At 42.2% G+C, this 26,014-nt stretch overlaps 1 protein-coding gene across 6 annotated transcripts; it reads left to right on the top strand.

Annotated features, from left to right (window-relative positions):
* Positions 1 to 1,676: 1,676 nt before the first annotated feature.
* On the top strand, positions 1,677 to 25,993 carry gatad2ab (GATA zinc finger domain containing 2Ab). 6 transcript variants are annotated; one of them, XM_044360993.1, is made up of 11 exons: positions 1,677 to 1,855; positions 17,773 to 18,081; positions 21,311 to 21,434; positions 21,750 to 21,881; positions 22,056 to 22,127; positions 22,286 to 22,408; positions 22,541 to 22,756; positions 22,931 to 23,180; positions 23,297 to 23,700; positions 23,840 to 24,071; positions 24,474 to 25,993. In XM_044360993.1, exons 2-11 carry the CDS (start codon positions 17,786 to 17,788, stop codon positions 24,605 to 24,607), a joined length of 1,983 nt encoding a protein of 660 aa, XP_044216928.1. In that variant the 5' UTR covers positions 1,677 to 1,855; positions 17,773 to 17,785; the 3' UTR covers positions 24,608 to 25,993. The 6 variants fall into 6 exon arrangements, with proteins under 6 accessions (XP_044216928.1, XP_044216929.1, XP_044216924.1 ...); XM_044360994.1 differs by lacking the exon at positions 1,677 to 1,855 and adding an exon at positions 1,988 to 2,006; XM_044360989.1 differs by lacking the exon at positions 1,677 to 1,855 and adding an exon at positions 16,600 to 16,697.
* The last annotated feature ends 21 nt before the right edge of the window (positions 25,994 to 26,014 follow it).

Here is a 26,014-nt window from a genome sequence, read left to right as displayed (position 1 = left end):
CAGTACTAAAATTCATCAAAGCACTTTTGATTTGTTGGGTCATAAAAAACTAAGACCATGAGTAGAGCTGCTGCATTCTCAATGGGAAAGCATTCATTTGCACCACTCAGAAATGCATTTAACTAGCTATTTGAGGCCTGTGCGGAACAGTAAAGTAAGTTACCACTTAGACTTGTATGTATCCTCTGGGGTTAATATTGCACCGATACAAAGCAGGCCTAGACGTGGTGCTTACTAGGAGCCAGTATGGAGCTATTTCAGTGTTGAGGACTTTTGTGCCCACCTTCCTGCACACCTCTATTCCTGCACCCTGTTCAATGAATTACTGTAGAGAGGTAAGAAATGAAGACATGACTGCTGCTCATATGCCTCCATAGTGAAGGATGTCCTGATGTTCTTTGTTATCACCCTGACAAGTCTGTCTCTCTGCAGGTGATCAACTGAGATTTTGATGTGATGATTACCAAGTCAGTCTCAGGTCTGCAACTAGTCAGACAACAAAAAGAGACTCAGTTATTGGGTATGCACCCGAGTGTCCAGACCAGAACCAGATGACAAGCTATAGAGATGGTCAGCTTGGTTACTGAGTGATGTATTTCATCAGCCATGTTGTAGGATGTATTTGTGTCCCTGGGCAGACTTGAGGCACAGGCCAGCCAGGTTCACGGTGAGAAAGATAGAGTAACTCAGCAATAGTCGGAGGCTCTCAGGAAGTTGGCGGGGGCTGGTTTGGCATGGTCTTCTGGCACACACTGGACTCATACAGCAAAAGAGTGGAACTTCTGTCTCCATTGATCCTGGAGCTGCTACAGGGTCCTCTGTGGTCTTAGGAAGATCCTAGGAGAATGGCAATGGCCAGTTCCATGATAATGTCTACTTTTATGGACTGGGTCAGCACAAAGAGGCACTGTTTTTCCTCCTTCCTCATTTATTCCCCCTGTTATGTTGTCACTGAAACCTCCCATGGATTTATTTATACAGATTCAGCATTAAACTCGATGTTATTGTAATGATATAGTGTACTGACGTAGTGGCGCAATAAAAGATGGTCAGTTTGATGCTTTAAAAAAATACTGTCAGGTTATGAATTTACTATTCTGCAAAGAAATTTGATAAAAAAAGGAATTTAAATTCAATGATGCACCATGGCAATTAAGAAAGCAGCTGAGTGAAAGAAAGTGCTTATGCACCACAACATGCCCACAATATGAATATAAGTTTATATTAATTATATAAAAAGTTTTTTCATGAAAAACAAATGTCCTAAAATGCAATAATTGATGACTTATGGACTGTTAAGCAAAAAAAAGGAGTTAAACTGGCATAGCTGAATTACCAGGTAAGCAGTAAAGTACAGTAAAAAGGTTACAAGATTAGTTGTAGTTGGCCTGCCACACATAAATAGAGGAAGTTTCTGTCACAAGCCTACACTATAGTGTATAAAATCCGGTCCAATCAAATATAATGAGTAGTCTACAATACAGATTGAGACACTATATGACAATAGGCGGTGATACAATAAAATCTAAGTGTTTGTTTATTTGATAAAAATAAACGTATTTCCGCTTGCAATAGTTGTTGTACTGTCCTTCCTACTGCTACAACACTTCCGACTTGTAGTTCCAAACGCAGCTTTTACCTTCGATGTCAGCAGCTGGAAACTTAACATTTCCGAGGTGTGTGTGAACGCAGCATGACGCCGCCTGTGGTGGCTCATTACATTATCTGGCAGCCGGAGTGGCAGCGGACAGAAGAGAGGGGATCCCCGGGATTTTTATACCGAAGCCAGCTTAATACGAACATAAAACAACTGAAAATCGCGGGGGGGAACTCGGTCACGCTCCTCCTAGATTCCGTAAGTTCCTGTATTTCATTACCATATCAACTAATACGATATTTTAATTTTTACAATTAAATTATGACGACGACGGGAAGTTTCTCTATCGACGTTAGCTCGGCTAAGTTAAGCTAGCTAGCATATAGCTTGATCTCAGCTAACGTGCAAGGTAACAGTTTCTGAGCCATACACACACACATACACATACACACGCACACACCTACGGACTGTGAACAACAACCGCCTCAAAAAAGTCGAGGAATATTAAAACTAACTTCCCCGGCAAAACTTGCATTAGGATGCTCCAATAGTAGATGTAATGTGAATTGTTCTTGTATTTACAAATGAAGAAGCTACGAAACTATTGGGCATAATTGACATTTTCCGAATATAATTAACGCCTGATTATTTGTGAACAAATTTAGCGACTGTCTGTCTGGGCAGGCGAGTGTCCAGGGAGTTAGCGTTAGCAGGCTAACTTAGCTTGTTAGCTTGCCTTTTAAACACTAGCGGCTCCCTGACTGAGATGGGGTCGGTTTCATTGTCTGTCGTGTATCGCTATTTGGACGCGTACAGACATCCAAGCTAAAAGTCACAATCTCTTATCATAATATTTATAGGAGTGTGTGCCCCCAGTGTTCAGTGACTTTCCTGTATTATTTTTGTAACCGCCACTGTTAGCTCTCGGTTAGTTAGCCACTGGTTTTTGTAGTCGGACAGATGGACAGGTTGTTGTTGGCAAGCCAAGTTAACGTTAGCATGAGATAGCATGTTGTTGTTGTTGATGGGTTAGTTGGAAATAGGTAGCTTTTCTTTTTGGACAAAGTTGGACCACTAAAGTTTATGAACATCATTGCCAGTGTTGCTACCGGTTATTGTTAAGCCGACCGCTCTTCTTAGCCGTGGATGGGTATGATTATGGCTTCATGAGCCATTGATCTCAGAACTTTGTCAGATTAGCTCAACCGTGAAAAGCCTTTTTATGGAGGCGTAATGGTGGACGGTTGTGCTTCCGTCGGGGTGTGTGTGTGTGTCTGTCTGTCCACGACGGGTAAGCAGCTATCACCCACATCAAAGAACAGACAACTGAATTTCTACTTTGTCCTTACCCCAGAATATCAAGGCGTCTGTAACTGTGATTAAATTAACCATTCAATGTATGTTATGAGGTGTCTTATGTTCAAGTTAAAGGGCATGCTCCGTAGTTACAGTACAGTTAATTTCCCGTTGAGGTCAAGCAATTGCAAGCATTGCTGTGATATTAATCCTTTGACATTAATAGTGAGTTATATTTTTTGTGAGATATATCTGAATTACTAAGCCTTGTAATGACTCTGTTGTGTCTCAGTGTTTGAATATCTATTTTATGCAGTTTCTGCATCATGATCATGGTGTTTTAGTGGTCTCTTCAAGTTAGGGTTGTATTCACCTGTCTTTGAGGTGAACAGCGGTGTGTATATCCATACCTCTGCTGAGTAAGTGCCCTCCTTTGAGAGCAAGCAGACAGTTGGCACCCTTGGCTAGTGATGGGGGACACATGTCGCTTTGCATTTTATGATGGGCCATGGATTTGCCTGAGGAGGGGTGCCTCTTATGAAAAACCCTCCTGAGAGTGATGTGACCAGACAGGCATGACTCAAGATCCACTCTTATTCTGCTGCATCAGGATTGAAACTTTTTTAAAGATACATTTGTATTTTCTACCACCCGCTAGGTCTATTTTTGCCTTTCTCATTAGTAAGGCTCAAGGGTACCTTGGACATTTGCTTATTTGCCATTGATAGGTTTAATTTAGTTTTATCAGTTGTGGTATTTGCAGGTCTTCCGTCTCAAATTTCATCTCTAAGTATTTTTTTCATTAGTGCCAGGTTACAACTTGTATAGTCCATTAATGATGTTGAGCAGTAGGCATGAATGTGAAGGCTTGGATGTTAATGTGTTCTACTGTACACATAGACATTTTTTACACCCAACTTATTATAATGTTATATTTAATGTATCTAAACTAGATGTACTAGGTTTAACAAAGGTGTATCTTTATTTTCTATGAAACATTAGTAGTCTTTGTTTCTTACCTGTTCTAATGTTTAACAATAAATGTGGCCCTAATGAAGGTGATAATGCTCTGCAGGGTATCCATGTAGCTCATTCATGTGGGGCACAGTAAATACAGCAGTTAGCGTCTGGTTGAGTGTGAGCCCAGTCATTATGAAAAGGTTAACAGGAAATGCTGGTGAAACTGTGAAGTCGGCTAGATGGTGTTCATGTTGATGAGTAATGGAATGCTTTGACTTACTTTGGTTCCGATCATGTAAACCTGTTTTAACTTAGCAGGTCTACATAGTATTTACAAGATTTAAATGTTCTTTTTCTTTGTATCCGTTGAGAACTGTCTTTCTCTTCCCTTATGTCTTGCATCAGAGGACAGGAGTAGTCGTATTGGCTTTGGGGTTCCACCCAAAGGCCTTGGGCAATTCTTAGAGCTGTAGGAGTGGAATCCTCCAGTGTTTGGCTGACTGAACTATTTCTTGTTTACTCTGTTGGACTTCATATTGACTCAAGTACATGTGCAGAGTTTACAGTGATACCAACCTGTCGCAGGCAGTTAGAGGTGCATGAGTGATGGGTTAGGCTTTGTGTTTAATGAAGCTAACCTCCTCAAATGCAAGTTGCATTACACACACATTCTGAGTTAAGACTTATTCAAAGCCTCTGCCATACTTCCCTTACTTAAAACTTTCCCCTGGATAATAAGTTTACTCACTGTCTATTTGCATGGCTAATTCCCAATGAAATACTGCCCCCTACTTCAAACTGGACATTCAGCATTGTAGGAAATGTGTGGTATTCCTTAATACAAAGTAAATGGCCACCTGTTGACCAAGTGGGTCATATATAGATGGGTGACAAATTAAAGAAAAAAACAACATAAAGTGTCGTAGTAAGGTGTTGGGCCAACATGTGCCACTAATGCGCCTTGACATTGATTCTACGAGTCTCCGAACTCTACTGGAGGGATGAACACCATTCTTCCAAAAGATATTCCCTCATTTGGTGTTTTGATGATGGTGGTGGAGAGTGCTGTGTAAAGGCCCAAATGCACTGAAAGCGATAATTGACACGCCTCATTTGACACACGTCAATTGATGTTCCTATGGCGCATTGCAGGCATCAGATTTGAAATGCCAAAACCACAGAACCAACACAGATTTGTCCTGTTCTATGTATTTACTGCTGCATTAGTTGTATGCAATGAATGAATGAAAAGGAGAAATGCAGAGGAGGAAAATGAAACTAAGACCGACAGTTAATTATCTGTTGAGAGTTTAATGGTTATTTATTTGTGCTTTAGAACATAGCCGCTGGGAAACAATCAGAAAACAATGTTTTATTTCTCTCATTCATCAGCTTTGTTCTTGCTACCGCTCACTCTCCTCACCCAACCACCGCAGCGCTGTCTCTCTTTCTCACTTGCTCATGTTCTCAGCTCGCTAGCACTATCTTTCTCTTTTTCAGCTGCAGAAAAACAACAGCTTTGGTTGCTGGGTCCTCATTTGATGTTCCAAAATCGAAACAAGGTTGGGGTGTAGGGGTAGGGGTGTCAAGGCACTTTGACGTGCCTCTTAACGCTTTTGGTGCACGTTCAGCCATTTAAAACAACAGTTGTACTTCAAACTGCACACGTCAGATGCTTTCAGTGCGTTTGGCCCTTAACATGTTGGTCCAAAGTATCCCATAGATGTTCACTTGAGTTGAGATCTGGTGACTACGAAGGCCATAGCATATGATTCACATCATTTTCATAGTCATCAAACCATTCAGTGACCCCTTGTGCCCTATGAATTGGGGCATTGTCATCCTGGAACAGACCACTCCCATCAGGATAGAAATGTTTCATCATAGGATAAAGGTGATGACTCAGAACAACTTTGTATTGATTTGCAGTGACCCTTCCCTCTAAGTTGACCCAAACCATGCCTGCAAATTCACCCCCACAGCATAACAGGGCCACCAGATTCCCTCACTGTAGGGTTCAAGCATTCAGACCTGTACCCTTCTCTTGGTGTACGCCACACATGCACTCACCCACTTGCCGAGAATATGGTGAAGGATGACTCATCGGACCATATCGCTTTTTTTCCACATCCCTGTAGACCAGTGCCTATGGTTTTTGCACCATTGAACTCTCAAATTTGCATTTATATTTGTAATGAGGGGTTTATGCACTTCAACCCTACTATAATATCCCTTTATGGTAGGTTTGTGCCAATGGGATCGTGTATCGACGATTGACGGGATGATTGACGATTGTTTTTTTCTACACCGATATTTTTAACTAACTTACTGTCAAAACTGAAATGTGTACAAATAGTGTAGCTGTTTTAAAGCGCAGGTACATAATTGTTTGAGGTTTTTATATCATTCTATAGCTTCACATTAGTATTCCATATGTTTTCAAATCTGAAAATTGTAATTTTGGTTGGTATGTTTTAGCGTCAAAATGCCATTTTCCAAGCGCTTCTAAAAGCTTTTTCCCCATGTGACCTGACGTAGGTTTCTGCATGATGACGTTGCTACATACACATGGAACGTTGCAGTGCAGTGTACGTACGCTACAGTCTAGGCAATTTGTCAGTGAATAAATGCTACAACTCCTCAAGACACAAGTTTCCATGCCTTGCTTGCCACCTACTGATTAAAGGTGGGTTAGCCCCAAAGTTAGCAACAGCGTCGGCCCTGCAGTTGAACACAAACTCTCCCCTGTGCTTTCAGACTATGGTCTGGACACTGAAGCAGGAAAAGGTTAACAGATGTTATAAAGATAATCTCTAGAATCTGTGCCCTACAGTGCATTTAGAGATGTTTCTGGTGGAGCGACATGTCTGCCTGCGTAGACTTGTTAATCAGCTCAAATGAATTTTAAATCCTTAATTATAAATCAGTTTTCTGTCTCTTTTCCATGGATCTGGCACCCCGCAACTCTGTTCTCCATATGTCTGCTCACCAAAACATTGCTCTGCACTCCATAAGAGTACTCAACATAAGTGGTGTAACGGAACGTAGTTCATCTGTGATCCATACGGATCGCCCCCCACAGTTTGGCAAGCATGTGAACTGCAAATTAATTGCAAAATTTGAAAGTAAGAAGTAAACAAACTGCGGTAGCTATAAGTCATGGACAGCATGTCGTTAACAGGGATTTTGTAGAGCAATGACCAAACCAGCATGTAACAGATCTGAAGTGACATTTGCAGGTATGTTTAAATGCTGTTTAATGTGCTGCAGCTGAGCAGCTAATTAGCTATCTAGCTGCTAACTGATGTTAGTGGTACACTTTTCCCTGGTGAATGTTTGTTTGGTGGCCTGTTCAACAAGCTAAGCTGCAGGACAAGATGTGGTCATGTTTGTAAGTTATCAAGTTTTGATGACATGGACACAGGCTATTGTTTCATTCACTACTATGTTTAAAGGAATAAGGTAAGCAAAATTATATTTGTCTCCAAACGATCTGAACTGTAAATTTTGTGATCCGTTGTACCCCTAGTTAAAGTTAGGAATATTATTTGGATTGTGATATTGAAGATAAGATAACAATGCTAAAGGGAACATGATACTGTGATATTGTCTCACCAACATACAGACGCGTACTGTGACGTAACCCCCACTGCCCCCTGGTGATTGGATCGCCTATTTACGATCTTGAGTAAACACGATTGGACGATATGAAAATGGAAATGCCCAACCGTACTCTATGTAATTGTCGACAGACTGCTCTTGCTGACACAGTCAGATCACATCCTGCATTGAGATTCTCAGTCACCTGAGGAAGACTTGCTGTTCTGTTTTTCCTTACATATTGCACTAATGCACGAGCATCACGATCATCAAATGTGTGCTGTCGACCACAGTTTCCAGTTGATGTTTTTCCCATAGATCTAAATGCAGATGTTACTTTAGTAACTGTTCCTATTGAAACACCAGCCAGTTGGGCAGTTTTTGTGACTGAAGCTCCTGCCATCTGTGCACCAACAATGAACCCTCTTTCAGAGTCCCTTCGATCTTTTCCTCTTGCCATCTTGATACAAAATCAGAATCAACTGGTTATAACATGATTGGATGTTAATTGCTTAATTGTACCATGCAGTGCACCTGTGTGGCAGCATCTGCATTCCTTGTGTTTCTCCACTCATTTATTCAGATTTTTTAATTTGTCAGCTGTCTGTAGCTTAAACTTCTTATAGATGCACAGCATCTGAAGGTAAAGTCTACGAAATTGAACAATTAACAAGAAACTGTGAATGCCACAATTCCACATTTTTAAAACATTGTTAGAATCAAATGATTAATTAGTTAATTGAGAAAATAATTGGCAGATTAATCAGAGATAAAAAAAAAATCATTAGCTGCAGCCTTAAACTGAACATCTTTAAATTTTGGGAGTTTGGGGCATTGGTTGGATCCCCATTAGCTGTTACCAGCACAACAGCCACTGTCCCTGGGGTCCATAGGAAAATAAGTACTACAACAGTTTCCTCATATCTTCAAAGCTGTAACCAATCAATACATTCATGGTAATGAACCTACTGTTGATGTGGATATCATTAATGCCTCTATTTGGTTCCACTAGCATTTTTGCTCACAAGTGAAACCTGCATGACCAGTACTGCCTGAAATGGCATCTCATCTGATCTAAACAAGACTAATTGCACATTTACCGGTTATGGAATACACATTTCTAAAGTTGTTTTTTCAGTCTGCCTGTAACAATTGCTTCCACTGTGTGGCCAGTGCTGACATGGCAACTCTCGAACTCTCAGTGCAGCAAACAGGCAGGACTGCAACTTGAATACATGCAGCATCAAGGCATGTGTCCAAGAGGGTACAAACTGTCCTGGCTGTCTCCCTGCTGCATGTTTTTTTGTTGTGTGGGTTGCTGTATATGTTTTTTATCAGTGCACAGCCTAAAAGCCACCATATCAAGGGTAAACTGCACTGTCTTTCTTGTGTAGATAATGCACAGCAGTAGATGTTTGGCGAGCATGGTTGTGGATTGAGGCGGGGAGGGATGGTGGATAGAAAGGAAATTTATGGCGTCATACTAGATGAACGATGGTAAAACATATTCTGAAATGGTAGTCTTTGAGTCAGAGTGCTGTGAGGTGTCCCAGAAACTGCATTGATTGTCTTCCACCATGTAACACTACATAGGAAAGAAATGACCTGATTATCATTCCTGAAGTCATTCCCACTGCCCCATATCTGTTGGATCAGTCCATTATCAGGCTGATATCATGTAGCCTGGGTCGGAAAATGAATTGGGTTACAAATCATATTTTTGAAATCACCATAATGACTCCAGAATTGAATTTTAGTCTTCATATTTCTGGCAAGCAGAACTCTCCCCAGATATCCTGGGTATGATGGTCCAGTACCATTTTTTTTATTGCTTGTAAGAAATGCCCCAGGGACATAAATATTGTTTTACTATATTGAAATCAGATAAAATGACTGAAAGTATGGGTTTTTAAATGATACTCTACCCAAAATCTTTGGGCTATAAAAAGGTTTGTAGTTTCCTCCTTGGTGGAGAGCAGCAGTTTTGGTATACTTGAATTCTGTCTTCAATGGAGACCAGTTTTAATGTCAGGAAAAAGTGAAAAATGTCCAAAGAAACTTCTCAAACCACTCCTCCATTATAACCCATTTCTCCTCTGTCCATCCACTTCACAGCTTTAGAGAGGACTGTCAAACAGTATCAGCTTTAAATGTTTGAAACATACTGAACATATGAATGGACAGCAGAGTGATTTAGGGCTGGATTGTTTTGAGAAGTTCTGCTGGATGTTGTTACACATTTTTCTATTGTGAAAACTGGTTATCATTGGAACTGACTGAATCCATGTTGACAACTGCTTTTCTTCACTAAAGAGGAAACTGCTTTAAAAAAAAAGATTTTAACATCAACCTTTCAAGTCTGCATTGTGTAGGTGTGTGATACATCAAAAACAAGACTTTGAGTTGAGTATTGCTTAAATCGACTTTCATTTGCTTGCTGGTGTTTGAGTATTTGTGTACACAAGAGGGAAAATTATAAAACAAATATGGAAGATAATGATGTACAGGTTGAGATTCCACTAAAAGCAGCACCTATTCAGGCTACATCTATGTTCTGGCCCTACTATTGTTTCCTGTGTTTGGGAAAAAACGTCACGGCAAAGTTGTAATCAACATATTTATCAATGGAGATTTTTTGTTTGTTTTGGAAAATTTAGCAATTCTTTGTGGTTGAAATTGTATCTAGGCTTTTTGTGATTAGAGGCTCAAGAAAACTACTAGAGATGGTTGACTTGAGATGTTGAGCAGCTTTAGAGCTTCATAATCTAGACTTTCCTTATGTCATATGCAGGGTTCAAAATGAACTTTTTTGTCCACTGGCCAAATGGCTAGTGAATGTTCAAATTTTACCAGCGACTCAATAGATTATCATTGTTTTTTTTGGCTAGTGAGTGAAGCAAATCTATCAGTCACTTGCATATTTTACCAGCATTTGGTTGGTGGCTGGTGCTAATTTTGAGCCCTGGTCATATGATGGTTAGTAAGTTATTTTCTGTGAATGGTGTGAATTAATTACTCAAAATACAACTGAGGGCTTCTATGCTATGCATGTATATGTCTGTGTGTGCTTCCCAAAATCCAGAAGAGATGTTGTATTTGAGAATATGTCCTTTTCATTTGTATAATAGTTCTCTTTGTGATGAGGATACATTAACAAGCACATCACTATTTGTGTGTTTTTTAAAAAAACAAAAAATGCCCATAGCCGTGTATGTTTTAATATGGCTAAATGTTAACGCATTCTTGTGTGATCATGTACAAATGCCAGGTTTTCACTTCCTGGACTTACTGCTGTTGTCGTTGTCACGTTGCTGAGGGAGAATCCAGGTGGAGACATGCACACACATACACTTCTCTGGCTCTCACTCGCTCACTCACACACACACACACTCACACACACACACAGGCACTCTGGCAGATTCAGGGTTAAAGGCTTCCATTTTGTTAGGTAACACCCTAATGGTCTGATCTGTCAGTGGCGTTAAAATGGCAGGGGCTTAACCCTTGGCGTTCGGGACACAACCAGTAGGGGCACACACACGCACTCTGGGCTGACCGAGCCTACAACAGAACAACTGAGAAGGTGGGGGGGGGGAGGGGGGGGGAGAGAGGGAGGGGTAGAGGGAAAGAGGGAGGGAGCGAGTGTGTGTGTGTGAGAGAGAGAGAGAGAGAGAAGACAAGGAAGAGTATTTTTCACTTGGGTACAGTTAGATTATGGCTCAGCTAACCACATGCGCTCTGCACCCTTCTCCCTCCCCCAACCATGGCACCACCTCAGCTGGGTCCCTGCCCCCACTCCTAGCCTGGTGAGCACAGATTAGCATAGGTAGTCTGATCTTGTTTCTATTTAGACGATATCCCAAAGGAAAAGAAATATACTCTTAGATAGCCTGAAATTATTTTGTAATTAAAAAAACATATTTTATAAGATGGATATGACATAGGATACAACATAAAGAAAGCAGTCGCAGTAATCTTTATGGTGAGTAGTAAGTAATCACCCTGAATTCAAGATAATCATCGCCTGACTGTATCTTCTAGTACGATAATTGGCAGTTTGAGCGATTAATTCGGTATTACAAGGGCCATGGCCCCTTAGCCACACAAGAAACAGAGTTGTCGCTCTGCTGTCTTTTATTGGGCAATAATAATCCATACTTGTATTGCTTTTATTGGACAGTATAATTGTTGTTTCCCCTCTCATTGAACCCAAAGGACACAGTTGAAAAGCCTCGGTTTTTTAAAATGGCTGTTAATGTGTTGGCTGGCTGGGTCCAGTCCCAGTGGGGAGATCATTACAGCGCTGGAGATGAGAGGCTTGCACGCAACCTGAGGGGACGAGTCTTTACCATTGATCTGCTCTCTATGAACTAGCGGACACAATAGGAGACGGACTGAGAATAAAACCTGTAGTGTCAGGCCAGGTCACAAGATTTCCATTTGCTTTCAGGCAAGTGCATCTTATCCTGCCGCATAATATACAGGGATGGGAGATTTACTTCATGCACCCTATTTTATAGACAAGAAGACTGATGTTAGCCTTTGCAGCCCTCATGGAGAAATGCAATTGTATTAAATATATTGATTTACACAAGCCTGCTTTGAGGCAGTTACAGTGCAGGATAGCAAACAGGGCAGTAGAGATATGTTCCCACTCTCAGTCCGTAACTCCCTCATCCTTTGTTTTTGGCTGGACTGGTCACGGACCAGCCCTGTAACCCTGAATGTCTGTCACTGAGTGATGAAGTTAAACCATTGGTTGGCTGACCCTGTGTTGGAGTTTCCCCGTTCTTTTCCCCTCCATTTCAATTATGTCCTCAGGGGGCGTTAACAGCAGAGCGCCTGAGCGTAGTCCTGAAATAGCCTAAGTTCTAAAAACACACATTTACCGACCGAAGCGTCTCACATGGAGGCTCCGCCACTGACAGGAGCACCAACCCTCAGATACAAAGAGACGCAACGGATCCTTTTTACTAGACTGCACGGCAGCTAGTTAGCATGGCTAATATCTTCCGTGCCGTGCTGTGTGTAGCCCATAGACTGTATAAAAATAAGGTGTAGCCAGGGTGTTTGCTGTTTAACAGCGCTGTGTTTATGGTGTTTGTGTGTGCTGAAAGACATCACAGCGCAGATATAAAGTCACACAGCTGACGGACTGTTAGCCTAGCATGCTAATCCTATGTAAACATATGGGTGAGACCATACGTTTAGAGACATCCACAGATAGAAACAGATGAAAGCAGGGGGAGTTAAGAGATAATTAGAGTAGTCAAAATTAAAATAAGTTCTCTTGCAAATCAAACATCCCAAGATATGAGTGGAAAGTATTGTTCTTACAACTGCATTTATACCCCCCCTTTTTTTTTTGACTCAAACTTTGCTTAACGATGTCATGTGATATGCTACTTCAGTACACTTTAACAACAAATATTCCTGGGACCACTACAGAAAATTGCAGATGAGCATTTGATATCCAGGAATTCACATTATAGATCCTACCACTGACTATCCCTGTAACAAATTGGCCACAATTACGCACACTGACCATACATGGTCCAGCCATATACTAGGTTTTGATCTAGCCTTGTTTCTTTATCTAAGATCTGTTCTACCCTTAGGCCTTATTATTCTGGAGGAAACGAGAGGGACGTGCATCTAATCCTCCTTCATAGTCTCCTGAGAGGAACAGGCACAGATCACTAATCACTGGCTGTGTCTTGTACTCTCTTGCTCAGCTCTTGTCATTTTTGTAGCTGTTGTAGAGAATGCATTTTTATGTCAAAGTGATGTGTCTTCATTAGGTTACACTGGCATACAATATGCTCTGTGATGTAGAGAATGTTTGTTTGGTGTGTCACCAACATTATGCAGATGTATGAATGTCTGGTAATAACTGTAGGCTGTTCACAAAATTCATGGTTTGGTACGTAACACAGTTTTGGGATTGTCTTAAAAAACTTGCTCTAACTTGGTCACAAAATTATATGCACATATTGGTATTGGCTTAAAATACAGTTATTGGTTGGTCTTCACTGTTAAGGGCTGTAGAGATAGTAAATATTAAGGTTATGATTATGAATTTGTTTATGTCACTGATTTGCACAATATGAGGTTTATATGAGATTACAAGAGGGGTTTATCGCAGTGGGATGGATCCTGATGTTGGTATGCAACACATACTCACTGGTCAATCACTTTTGCTGAGAAGCTACACCTAATAACAGCTAAAAAGAAGCGTTTTCACAGAGGATTTCCCCATCCTCAGTGAAAATGATTCATGTCCATGTTCCTGATTTTTAAAGCTGATCATCTGTGTCTGCATTTTGAAATTTCTTAGCCCAGCGTCAAGAGTCCATGGGCTACGAGTGTAGCGTACATCAGAGAGTTGCAATGTGACAAGACTGGCAGGCTTGGTACTCAGACATGGATACTGGAGTGGAGGTAGATCAGGGATTGTAGGCAGTTAAAGGCAGGACTGATCCTGAAAGAGAACTGCTGCTCTAGGTTGCTGAGTCCTAGGCAGCAGGGTTTGGGGCACTAGTTCCCTCCAGGCATCTCCTGATGGACTTGCTGATGGACAAGTTGGACTTGTTTGTTAAATTATAGTGTCAGTTTCAGTTGGTTTTACACGGTGGATGGATGGAGCTCAGGAAGCATCTAAACCGCCAGGAATTCTACTAGCACTGATTGATTCAGGATATTTTCTCAGGTGATTTGCCATAGAATACAAATTTCTGATCTGATCTTTGGTAACAAATTGGTTTATACAAGTGAAAGCAAAGGATGCTGTATAAAAAATAATCTCTTGGAAGACCATACTGGTTTTCAAATCCTGAGATCCAGCAGTTTGACATTAAGATGGAGACAAAACTACTTTCTAGTTTTGACTCCATCTTAATGTGTTTTCATTGTGGCTCCTGTGTTATATGTGGTTGTCTCTATGTCACTGCTCATCACAAACGGCTCTGAGCAGTGTCTCAGTGCAACACTATCTCAGCCCCTGATGGCTTCAAGTATTGATGCCATGTTTTCTCTGCCTTCCAACCTTCTCAGGTGTCACTGTGAATGACAAGGCACAGATAAACTCTTATGTTCGATGGCTAGGCTCAGATAGGCTCCCATATAATGAAGATGCTCTTAGTTTAAGTCTCCTATAACCCGGAGGTTGTGAATGACCTCATATCACACAACAAGCCTTCAGGGCTTATATAGAAACCAAGGCACGGAATAGAAAATGGGCTCCAGTGAGTGGCGGTGCTTCACTGAAAGCCTAGTGAGATGGAGTGTGATGCAACAATGAGAACTAGTACACACATCCCTCTCAGTCAGTCTCGAGTGAGCACATTATACTCATAGCTTACAACATATGCATACACAACAAAATGTATTTGTCCCCCCCCCCCCCCCCCCCCCGTTGCTCAGCAGCAGTGCATCCAGCACATAAAACGTTGGATTCATTATGTCAGCCATCTCTTTTGGGACAAAGGTAGCCACGTGTCTCTAGACCTGAAACTAGCAACAACAGCAGTCCTAGTGACAGGCAGATCTGACGCTGTGTCGTCTCAAGGGGTTACAGTCTTCATGTACCTGACACGGTTCACCACCAAACTGTTACACACTTTTAATTTACACTCATTATTTCTACAGTCATACAGGATAGACTATGGTTTTTGAAACACTGTGTGTGGTATATGGGAATGCACACATACACACCCACATGCAAGCTGTCATCCCTGGCAGATAGATAGTCTTTGTGTGCAGGGATGGTACAGCAGGGCACATCTGTCCTTGTTGTGTACCCGAGCAGAGTGCATTTTAGGCTCTGTGCTCTCGTATGCAAACTCAGACCTGAATGTTTTAGCAGTGTTGTAGTTATTTTGCTTTGAACGTTTTGCTTGGTTTAGTTTTTGCTAGCATCTCAGCTCAACATCTTGCAAAGTGTTATGGATGCTTGTGTCTTATATCTAATAAAAAATGGAAGTTGGCTGAATAAACAGATGTAAATTGTTATAACAACTGCAGCAACAAACTGCAGCTTCACTGCAGACAGTAATTTGTTGAATTTGTGGAAAAGCAGTTTCCCATTCCCAACTTACATTGATTTATTATTTCAATACTTTGCTTTTCAGACAACAGACTCATAGTGGGTTTTTTTTTGTATATGTTAGAGTCCTATTGTGAACTATCTTGGTGTTGGATAGCAGAGGAAACACTCTTAAGATGTTTATTATATCCGGTAATATGATTGTAGAGAATCCAATATCATGAAAGGTAGGTTTTGGTTGTCAGACTTTTTATGTCTGTCAGCCGCTGTTGATTCACCACCCTCCTGTTGTCTGGTAGACATGTTTTGGAATGTCTGAAGACGACATCATTTTCTCCTCCTCTCTCCCTCCCTTTCACAACGTGTAGGACGTGTCTGTGGTCTCCCTGTCTCTCTCCCTCCCTTCTGCCACTCCGTCTCTCCAGGGGTTAAACCTGCGCCTTCTCTCAATCGGAGACCAGTTTGAACCGGTTTTCAGGGAAGCACTTTTTGTCTCTCGTGGAATCTTGGGATAGGGTCATGCGGAGCTGTGATGATGTCACGTTGGACTAGAAAGACCTTGAGTCAGCTTTCTGAATCAGAAATACAAGATGGTGTATATGCATACACGCAGTTAGTTTCAGCCCGAAAGATCAATTAATCATCATGTCAGAATCTTAACGTGTGCAGATATTCATGCGCTCATCCTTGTGCGCAATGGTTATATGCAACATCACAGTTTTATATTTATTATAAAATGTTCATTGAAGAGTCTGCAAGTGCCTATTCCATAATGAGTGCATGGCCTACATTGGTGTGAATGTTGCACAGTGTAGTTGCTATTTTTCTGCTGTGTAATAGGTTTTCCCAGAAAGCTAAGTGGGTCTCGTCATCCTGCGCTGTTACTGTACTGAGTGATATTTGGGTCAGCATCTGGGGCACTGGCAGTTAGGACAGGAGACGCCTGTACACCTCAGAGTCATCCCTTTTATACAGCTGGAAATATGGAACATTGTACATTTTCATACAATTGACTCCAAAGCATTGTCAAATCAAAAATGTCGCTCATTATTTCCCACAGAAACCTGGAGTTACATTAATATAGTTAGGTTTTGTTTTGTAAGACCAGTGAACATCAGCGTTCAAGATGAAACAAACACACTTCGGGGCACTCTGCTATCCTTTTTGTACTGGTGGAACTGGTACTACTTCATATTTCAGGTAATTACCAGTGCAGGATTTGGCTGTGTAATTCTTCTCAACTCTGGCATAATGCAGTGGCAGTGAGTGGAATAAAATGTAATGAAAGATACTTGAAATGAGGAGACACTGCCATTCACATAGTGTAGGTGGCATTGATTGAGAGTTTTTTTTTTTTCTTTTTTGAAGTATCTTGCATTTGAATTTATTAAATGTCTACCTTAGTGACACTGTAGATTCATGTTAGATTTAGTAGGTCAGCTTCCTCAGTCACTTTATCAGCACTTGTTGTTACCTCTGAGACCCAGTGACAAGAAGGGTCAGTGATCTCTGCAGAGCTTACACCTTGAACTGCTGTCATCCAGTACTATTTTCTCTTTTAAATCAAATTGAGGCAGTTTCAGCATTTTGTATTCTCTGCCATGGGTGCTCCCTATTGTTTACTGCAGGCACAGTAATCTTACCTCACATAAGGTAACTCTACTAACCATTTACTTCACATGATGTACAGGACTGCTGCTTCCTCGCTGGACCTTTACTTGTCCTTGCTAGCTCCAAATCAGATTAAAGGGTATCCTGTACTGGCATTGGAAGTACTGGCCATGGAAGATGATGAAGTATTTTTCTTAAAATAAAACTTGTTTACTGCCCTCCTAATAGCACAACATGCATTACTGTGTGGTTGTTATGGTAACATACTGTACTTCATGGGCAAAAGAAGAGAGGCAGTTCTACAAGGCGACAAGATACACAATACTCATAGAAACCTGCAGACTAATGTAATTTAGAGAATCCAATGATAAAGTTTGCAGTACAATGCCATTAAATCATAAAAAATGCAATTCAGTTTAAAAGTTGCTTTGGTTAAACCAGCACTGTTTGCTCAGCTAAGAACAACTTCTGCCAGGTAAACGATGTTATATTATCCTACAGTGAGACCTTGATCAAGGTGGTATTGCCCAAACTTGTAACCTGCTGTGTATTGTAAATGCATGCATAGTCAAATGTTTAAGCATTTTAATTTTTGTCAGTGGTTGTTTTCTGTCTTGTAAATTTATTTCCACGGTTGGTAACAGTTTCCCTCTTGTCTCCCCAGGGTGAGAGCAGCCATGTCAGAGGAGGTGGTGCGTCAAACGCGCAGCCAGAAGCGGGCTCTGGAGAGGGACCATGCAACTCTTGCTGGGTCCCTGGGGGACATGGACAGTAAACGGGTTAAGCTGGAGAAGGGGGATGCGCCTGGGAGTCCCCTGGCCCTGGTGGGATCGGGAGCTGAGGGTGTCAAGCTGAAGAGTGAGCAGGCTGCAAAAGTAGCAGCCAGCATCCTAAAGTCCGGGGAAGTGAAGGCCACCATCAAGGTGGAGGTGCAGACTGGAGACGAGCCCGTTGATATGAGCACATCCAAAAGGTGAGACAAAGAAAAAGATGACAGGAACATAGAACATATTGTTGTTCACTCTACATGGTGTAGTCTGAGTCTTTAGTCTGTTGGCCTTCTGTGCGATGAACAACACTGAATGGAATAACACGTAATCTCTAACAGTTACGTCTTTTGCTGTACAGTGGGCCTCAATATCACATATTCTGCCAACTTTGTCCACAATAAACCCTTTATGAGTATTTCCAGCTGGACAAAGTGCACCATAATCGGCTTACAAACTAGTTGGTGTCCGCGAGGGTAAAAGATGCGAAGAGTACTTTGCTGCAGAATTTCTATTTGGTTATGCTTAACTGATGTTAAATCATCTTATGGGTGATGGGAGGGGATGGCAGCAGAACTTTAGACAAGCAGACAACTGGGGCAAAGTATTTGCATTTTTGTGTACAATTTGTTGTCGGTACTGTAGGCCCCTGGATTTCTTGCATGCATGCACAGTGTACGGTTGTGCGCAAAGATGTGTGTATTGGAGTTGCAAGTTTCTTTCAAACTTTGCTCTAGCAAGTGGTCTGACAGGAGTCATACAGGAAGTCGCTCTGTGGTTGTCGGCAGCCTGCCCCCATTTTGAAAAGTTTGAGGCTCCTGAGGCCTGGGCTCCATTTTCTCCCACAACAGCACCTGAACTCTGCCTCACACTTCACACAAAATGAAGGCTATGTGTCACAAACTGGTTCCAACTGGCCGTTGCCATGGTTTCCACATTGGAAGGAGCAGTTGGAGGAAGGAGGGGCCAGGAGGGTTGGTGGGTGTGTCACATGACCACGCAGAGAAATGCCTGATGTCATGTGATGTGTTTGGTAGAGCGATAAATACACACACTGATGTGATGGCAGTTCAAGTGGAACAGAGAGGTGATTCAGCTGAAAGTGTTTTGGCTTTGTTTGTGGTATATCATAAGTACACTGAAGTATCATCTTTGGCCCCTGTTTAACCCAGAGCATGCGTTTGTGTGTGCTTACTCACTGCAAGGTGATTACCTTACTGCTGAATATGGAGGGCTTACCTGTGTAAGCCAGCTTTGTAAAAATGTTAACGCAATATAATGCAAGCCAAGTTTCCCATGTGAGAAGATGAAGGCTGAACTGAATGTGTCTTGGATGGATACATGTATAAAATGAGTGTCACTAGCAAGAAGCCTGCCTCTCTTCTTCAGTATGCATGCTTTGTGACACTTAATATGCAGTTTAAAATGATGTAATTATTTGAACCCATCTTGTCCCAGCCTGTTGACTGTAATTATCCCAGCTATTTCATTTAATTCAAGAGCCTTACGTAGCTTTAAAGGGCACTCTATTTATTTTGAATAGAAAATCCCACTGCACCTAATAATGACTGATTCAGCAATGCTGTCGTGGGGTCCGTGTGAAGCCATGATCAGGAAAGGCGAGGTATGCAGAAACACTGGACCTTACATAACCAAGCTGGTGTGTGTGTTGTGATGCTTGTGTAATCTCTTCTTAAATGAATGGAAGCAACCACCACAAACTAGTCCATTTCATCTTATCAGAGAGGCTAAGTCAGTGGGTCGTCATTAGGTTTGCTTTTGAGAAAGCTGAAGCTCTCAGTGCTGTAATACGACTTGTGTCTGACATAATTTATCATATCATATGTACGGAATGTAAACAGGGCTGGGCAGGGAAACTTCTGCCCCTTCAGGCTTCAGCTGTGCTGTAGAAGAGTAATCTTTCTCAGAATAGCAGTATGTGAAAGTACCATGGCGGTAGACGTCTTTCTAGATTTCAGTGGAAAGATATCAGGGAAGTACTTTCCAGGAAGTAGCAGTATAATGTATCAGCAGGGTTTGATTGTGTTCTTTGCAACCGGGTAAAGTAACTCTATGACAGTAAATGTTTGTTGTGGTTTGTGTTGTGAGTGCTTAGTCTGCTGAAATCCCCATCTCATAATGCAAGTAAAAATGACACGGTCGTTGTCACATAGTTGACCTCGTTGAACTGATGCAAGGTCTGTTGAGAGGAGCTCTTAGACAGCTGTTGTGTGGAAGAAGAGGATAGCAGAGAAATGTGTCTGAAGACAGGAGTGTGCAAAAAGTGTAAGGAACTGAGTCAGTGAGTTGGGAGTATAAAAGATGAACAAGTAAGTACTGTTGGGGGAGGGGTGTGTGAAGTAGTGACTGAGTGAGTGACTGAGTGAGAGAGAGTGTACACAATAGGTTGGCTCCTGGCCATGTATTCCCCTCCCCCTCACTGTCACCCTCTCCAGTGTCTCCAGCGGACCTCCGCTCTGCTCTGCTTGTGACTCGGGTGTCGGCAGCTGGGAGGGAGGGGAGAGCTGAGGCCCAGGCTGTGCCGATCCGGCTAGGCCATAGGCCTCGCCACGGAGGTAGGGGAGGGGTGAGGCCCTGTCTGGGTGGTAAACTGGGCCTAAGCTTGAAGCCCTGAAGCCTCTGGCTCGACAGCGCCTGAACAATTATATAACTTCACTGCATGTGTGCATGCATAACTCCACATTATGACCCAAACCTCTATCTCTCACATACTGTGATATATCACAACCCCTACCTTACCTCATCTTCCACCAGTTCTCCTTACCACTTTGACTTCTATTTTGTAACACACCAACCCGAAGGACCTGACAGGATCTCCGCTGTGATAGAAGCAGATGTATTTCTTGCACCATGGTTCACGTGCTGTAAAATTACTACCACCCCCTACCTCTTATCTCCACCCATCTCCAGATTGATGCGTATGTAGCTTGCCACTAGTCGCCTTTGTTCTCCTTGGGCCTCAGGAAAAGCCACTTCACATCTTATCAAAGGTCTTTAAGCCTTTTCCTCCAATAAAAAACAAAATTGCATTTAATTTGCCCTTTGTTTGCATGTTGTTTGACTTGTCTTTCCCATCTCTCAAAGGGAGTGAAAAGAAGGTCTGTCTGTCGATGGTACCTTTCGCTGGAGATTAAGGGTTGTTGCGGTCTTCCCCTGCCGCCATTACTCCATTATTGATCTCTTGCTTCTTGTCTTCTTGTGTGTCCCAGTGCACATTTTCACTACAACAGGGATGATAAAATCATTATTATATACTGCCATCTACTGGATGTAAGACAAAACTACAAGTTAGTTGCAGTTGATGGTAATTGTAATGTTTTAGACTGAAATATTATACAGTGTTGAATCTCGGTGGAATGATAACACACATTCGTAATATTATTGTTTTCTGTCTTTTCATATTTCTATCCTCAGTGATATTAAGAGAGAGAGGCAGCCACCATCGCCAGATGATGTGATTGTGTTATCAGACAATGAGCCATCCAGTCCTCTCATGAATGGCCACTGCTTCACGAAGACTGACACAGATAAACTAATGGTAGGAAAGCAAATGTAAACTTTGCATACAGCACTGGCTTATTCTGCCTACTACCTTAGATGTTGTCATTCTTACTAAATGGTACCTGCTGAACTGGAAGACCAAACAGAAAACGGATAGCCTCACCTGCTACATGGTCCTCTGTTGATCAGTTCAATAATATATTTGAAGGCATATTTTTGGATTAGTGTCTACTTAAATTGCTTTAAACTGTACCTTTTTCTTTATTTGCAATCTGTTGAGCTGACCTCTTTAATCTGTTACAAAACACAAACTACAGAAACCCCTTTTTTTTATCTGTTATCGTATATATAGAAGAGCTCCCCTGAAGAGAGGGAGCGCATCATCAAACAGCTGAAAGAAGAACTGCGACTCCAAGAAGCCAAGCTGGTGTTGCTTAAGAAACTACGACAGAGCCAGATCCAGAAGGAGAGCACAGTACAGAAGGTGAAACCCCCAGAAAAGGAAAAAGAATTTCTTTATGTTTAGTTGGAGCCTAATCAGGGATGGGAGCTGTTGTCTCACAAAATTTTCCAATTTACATAATTAATCCTGCTTATTCATGTCTTCAAGCACATTCAAATTTATTGACTAATAATGTAAATTTCTGTTAATTTGAAGGCGACTGGCTCTGTGGCTACTCCTCCTCCTCTGGTGAGAGGTAGCATCACATCAAGCAAAGGACCCCTCCAGGTAAAAAATATATTTCTCCTCACCTACCTGACCTCACTTGTACTGTAGAATCTTGAATGAATTACACAAGACTACAAAGCTTTACTACTTTTGTAGCATAATGTTAAATATGTTCATAGTGTCATAAACATTTGCCAACATTTTTGCTGTGTTTACAGGTGACCGGTCGTAGCTCAGGCACGGTGATCCCCCCACCCTTGGTGCGGGGTGGGCAGCACGTCCCGTCCAAACACAACTCTCAGATTGTCATGCCACCCCTGGTCAGAGGAGCCCAGGTTAGGGTGAGGGGCTTTTGAGTCCTCATATGATAATTATCATCACACTGTCCCATTTTTAAGGTGCACTCATTTGAAGGAGTTAAGATTTGAAGAGCTCTTTAATTTCTTGCTTTGTCTTCTCTTTGCTGCTATTAGCCTATTGCAGTGACTCCGCAGCAGATAGCCAGTCTGCGTCAGCAACAGCAGCATCACAGCGGTTCAGGCCCCCCTCCGCTCTTGCTGGCTCCCAGGGCTTCTGTGCCCAATGTCCAGGTCCAGGGCCAGAGGATCATTCAGCAGGGACTCATTCGGGTGGCTAATGTGGCCAACAGTAATGTCATGGTTAACATCCCACAGGTTAGGATGCGATATGTAAGCAAACATTGAACACTTTTCTCTAAAATGATTTTCAATGTTACCATCACTCTGGATATCACTCATAATAGGACACATTGGTAAAGTGAGATTTGTCATAGCTATCCTGTTCCATTGATAGACTACTACACTGCAAAACGCTAAAGCAGATTGTGTTATGTTTGTGTCCAGGCCTCTCCAACCAGCCTAAAGGGCTCTTCAGCATCGCCCAACTCTAACATCAATGATAGTCCAGCCAGCCGGCAGGCGGCCGCCAAGCTTGCACTTCGCAAGCAGTTGGAGAAGACGCTGCTGGAGATCCCACCACCCAAACCTCCTGCCCCCGAGTTCAATTTCCTTCCTTCAGCAGCCAATAATGAGTTCATCTACTTGTTGGGGTTGGAAGAAGTGGTGCAAAAACTTCTGGAGATGCATGGCAGGGGTATGTAGATCTGATCTTTGCACTCTGGTAGCTAGTTTGGGGGGGGTTTGTAGTGCAGTGGTGGATTTAATGGTAGAATACATGTTGTCTAAAGAAACTCTCTGTTTTTTATACAGGTAATCTTGGCCCAGCTGCTGCAATCGCCAGCTCCATTCCCAAAGAGCCATACAACTGCGCCCAGTGTAAGACGGACTTTACCTCCCGCTGGAGAAAGGAGAAGGCTGGGACCATCCTATGTGACCAATGCATGTCGTCCAATCAGAAGAAGGCCCTGAAGGCTGAGCACACCAGCCGGCTGAAGGCAGCCTTTGTTAAGGCACTCCAACAGGAGCAGGAGATTGAACAGCGTATCCTCCAGCAGGCGGCTTCATCTTCCTCTTCTGCCTCATCTGTCTCTAAAACCACCTCGTCCTCTCCCTCACTGTCCAAAAGTGAGGTGCTGGTGTCCCAGCAGTACAAGCAGGTCAGGGCTGCCATGCAGCACAGATCTGTGACTGGCCACCACTCCAGCATTAAGCAGGTTAGCACGGCCTTTGATTGTGATGGATCAACACTTTGTAATAAGATCAAAATATCAAAACATGTGCAGGCTAATCACCAGGTCAATTAATACTTACTCCAACACTCAGCACCTCTTATATCACATTATCTCCCTGCAGAGTCCTAGTCAGCTGTCACATAGCATCCAGTCTGTGAGCTCTCGTGGTGTGGCCCACTCATACACCACCTCCCAGCTGCAGAGCGCGGTGACAGCAGCGACACTGGGCAGCAGGTCAGGTAAGCATGCTGCAGCACGCCCGCTGCAGCAGGGAGCAAAGGTCAGCGCCGGCAGCAGCAGCAGTAACCAGGGCAACGTGGCTGCCTGGAGGAAGCAGAGCGGTGGCAATACAGGTAGATAAACGTGGTTAGACCGAGAACGTGCTCCACTCGTTCTCGCTTTCTGCTCCTCTTTGGGATAACCACTTCCTTCTAAGATGGATTCCTTTCTGGCACTGTCACTCTTTGTTCTTTTCATTTTAGTATTACTTTATAGTCCTTGTGTCTTTTTGGCTTTTTTGTATGCTTAGAAATAAAAACCCTCAAAGGTGCAGTTTTTACTGATAGGGGCAAAACACTTTTCTTCTTCACTCATCTCACTCTATGCCACTTTTGTCCCTTTATCTTTCCTTTTTATCTTCTTCCTACATGAGTCATTCTGTGATAGTGTCATATGTCATCATAAAATGGCTGTAAAACAGCATAATGTCAGTGGTTTCCAGTACATTAATTACTGATGTATTTGTCTCCTGACAGGTGTGACTATGGCCTATGTGAACCCCAGCTTGTCTGCCCATAAGACCAGCTCTGCTGTTGAGCGTCAGCGAGAGTACCTGCTGGACATGATTCCCTCCCGTTCTATTTCCCAGGCAGCCAACACATGGAAATAATGCAATCTTTCTTCCTACTGACACCATAACTATTACCCCTCTTAATATCAATAACAGCCATTCTCATTATCATTCTAATCCTTTCTATGGACTTAATCCCTCTGGCCGAAACTGTGCAGGGGAGAATCAACCTTTTTTTTTTTTTTTCTTTTTTTTTTTGGTGGGACTTCTTTCCCAGATCTTTCTGCTACCATCTTCCTCAACTGAATTGGAGTTGTCCTGAGACAGCAGGAGTATTTGGGATACAAGGAATATATCAAATACAGTTTGGGTACTTTCGTGAGGGTGACAGGCGTGTACAATTTTATAAACTTCTCCAGTGACGTTGCCTCTCCCTCCCTGTATATTGGTCGTACCTCCCAGTTGCACCGAGAGGGAGTCGCCACAAAATCCCCGAGTTCCCCTGCCTCTGGAGTTGGCAGGGAAAAAATAATAATTACTATTATACACAATAAAATATTCGCCTTACGTCCTACCCCTCTCCAGTCTGAGCCAATCAGACTTAGGCCCACGTGGTGGCCGAACCGAACTTTACTGAAGACCTCATCACAGGGATTGTGGTTGAGCTTCGAGGACCATCCACGAAATAATAAGAACTGCTTCAGCTTTGCAAAAATGAATAAAATAAAAAAAATAAAATAAAAAAAGGACTGTAAAAAAAATGATCTCTATCTGCACACAGACTGCCTCTTCTCTCTAACCTACAGCGTGTATAGCAGAGAAGCTGATGTGTGTAGGATTATTTTGTATGGCTGAATGTTAGGATTTTGTCTTTTCTTCTGTAAGTCATATACTGTGTTTGGAATATTGTGCTCCCTGATACTTTGGAAGTGGCCTCTTGTCGAGGTCTGAATTTACAGGCTAATGTTACTGTTGAGGTGGTTTTACATCTGCTGGGTTCCATGTTGTGGCCTACTGTTAAATACTTTGTTTTTTCTAAGATGAAGAGGAAGAATAAAGATAAAGGTTTCACTGACTAATGTAAAAACAAGGAGCATATGTTTGGAGGACTATTCTTATTGAATATTGTAAAAACAAACCTTCCAAAGAACTAGTGGAGCCCAAATGGAATCCCTTCTGCTAGAAGGTTTCTAGTTTATCTGAACCCTCTCTGGATATAAACATGAATTCATGCTGAACTGAGGGGGGTGTAAGGAATGTCATATTTTTGACATTGTTTTGCTTTTAGTCATAGGTTGTGGTGCATTATTTTTCTTCTATAGACAAACTGTCTGGGTTTATTTATAGGGTCATGTTAGTAAAGAACATATGCTTCTGCCCTAAGTTTGAATGGAACTCAACTTAATTATTTGTTTTCTCTTGTGTGTCCAGTGGCTCCCACTCACCCTACGATTGGTCTAAGAGAAGCTGGACAGCTTTCAGAATGTAGTTATGCAAAAACCCCTA

This window comes from Thunnus albacares, chromosome 9, assembly GCF_914725855.1.
Source record: "Thunnus albacares chromosome 9, fThuAlb1.1, whole genome shotgun sequence".
Classification (NCBI taxonomy): Eukaryota; Metazoa; Chordata; class Actinopteri; order Scombriformes; family Scombridae; genus Thunnus; species Thunnus albacares.
This window is presented reverse-complemented; position numbering and strand designations above follow the sequence as displayed.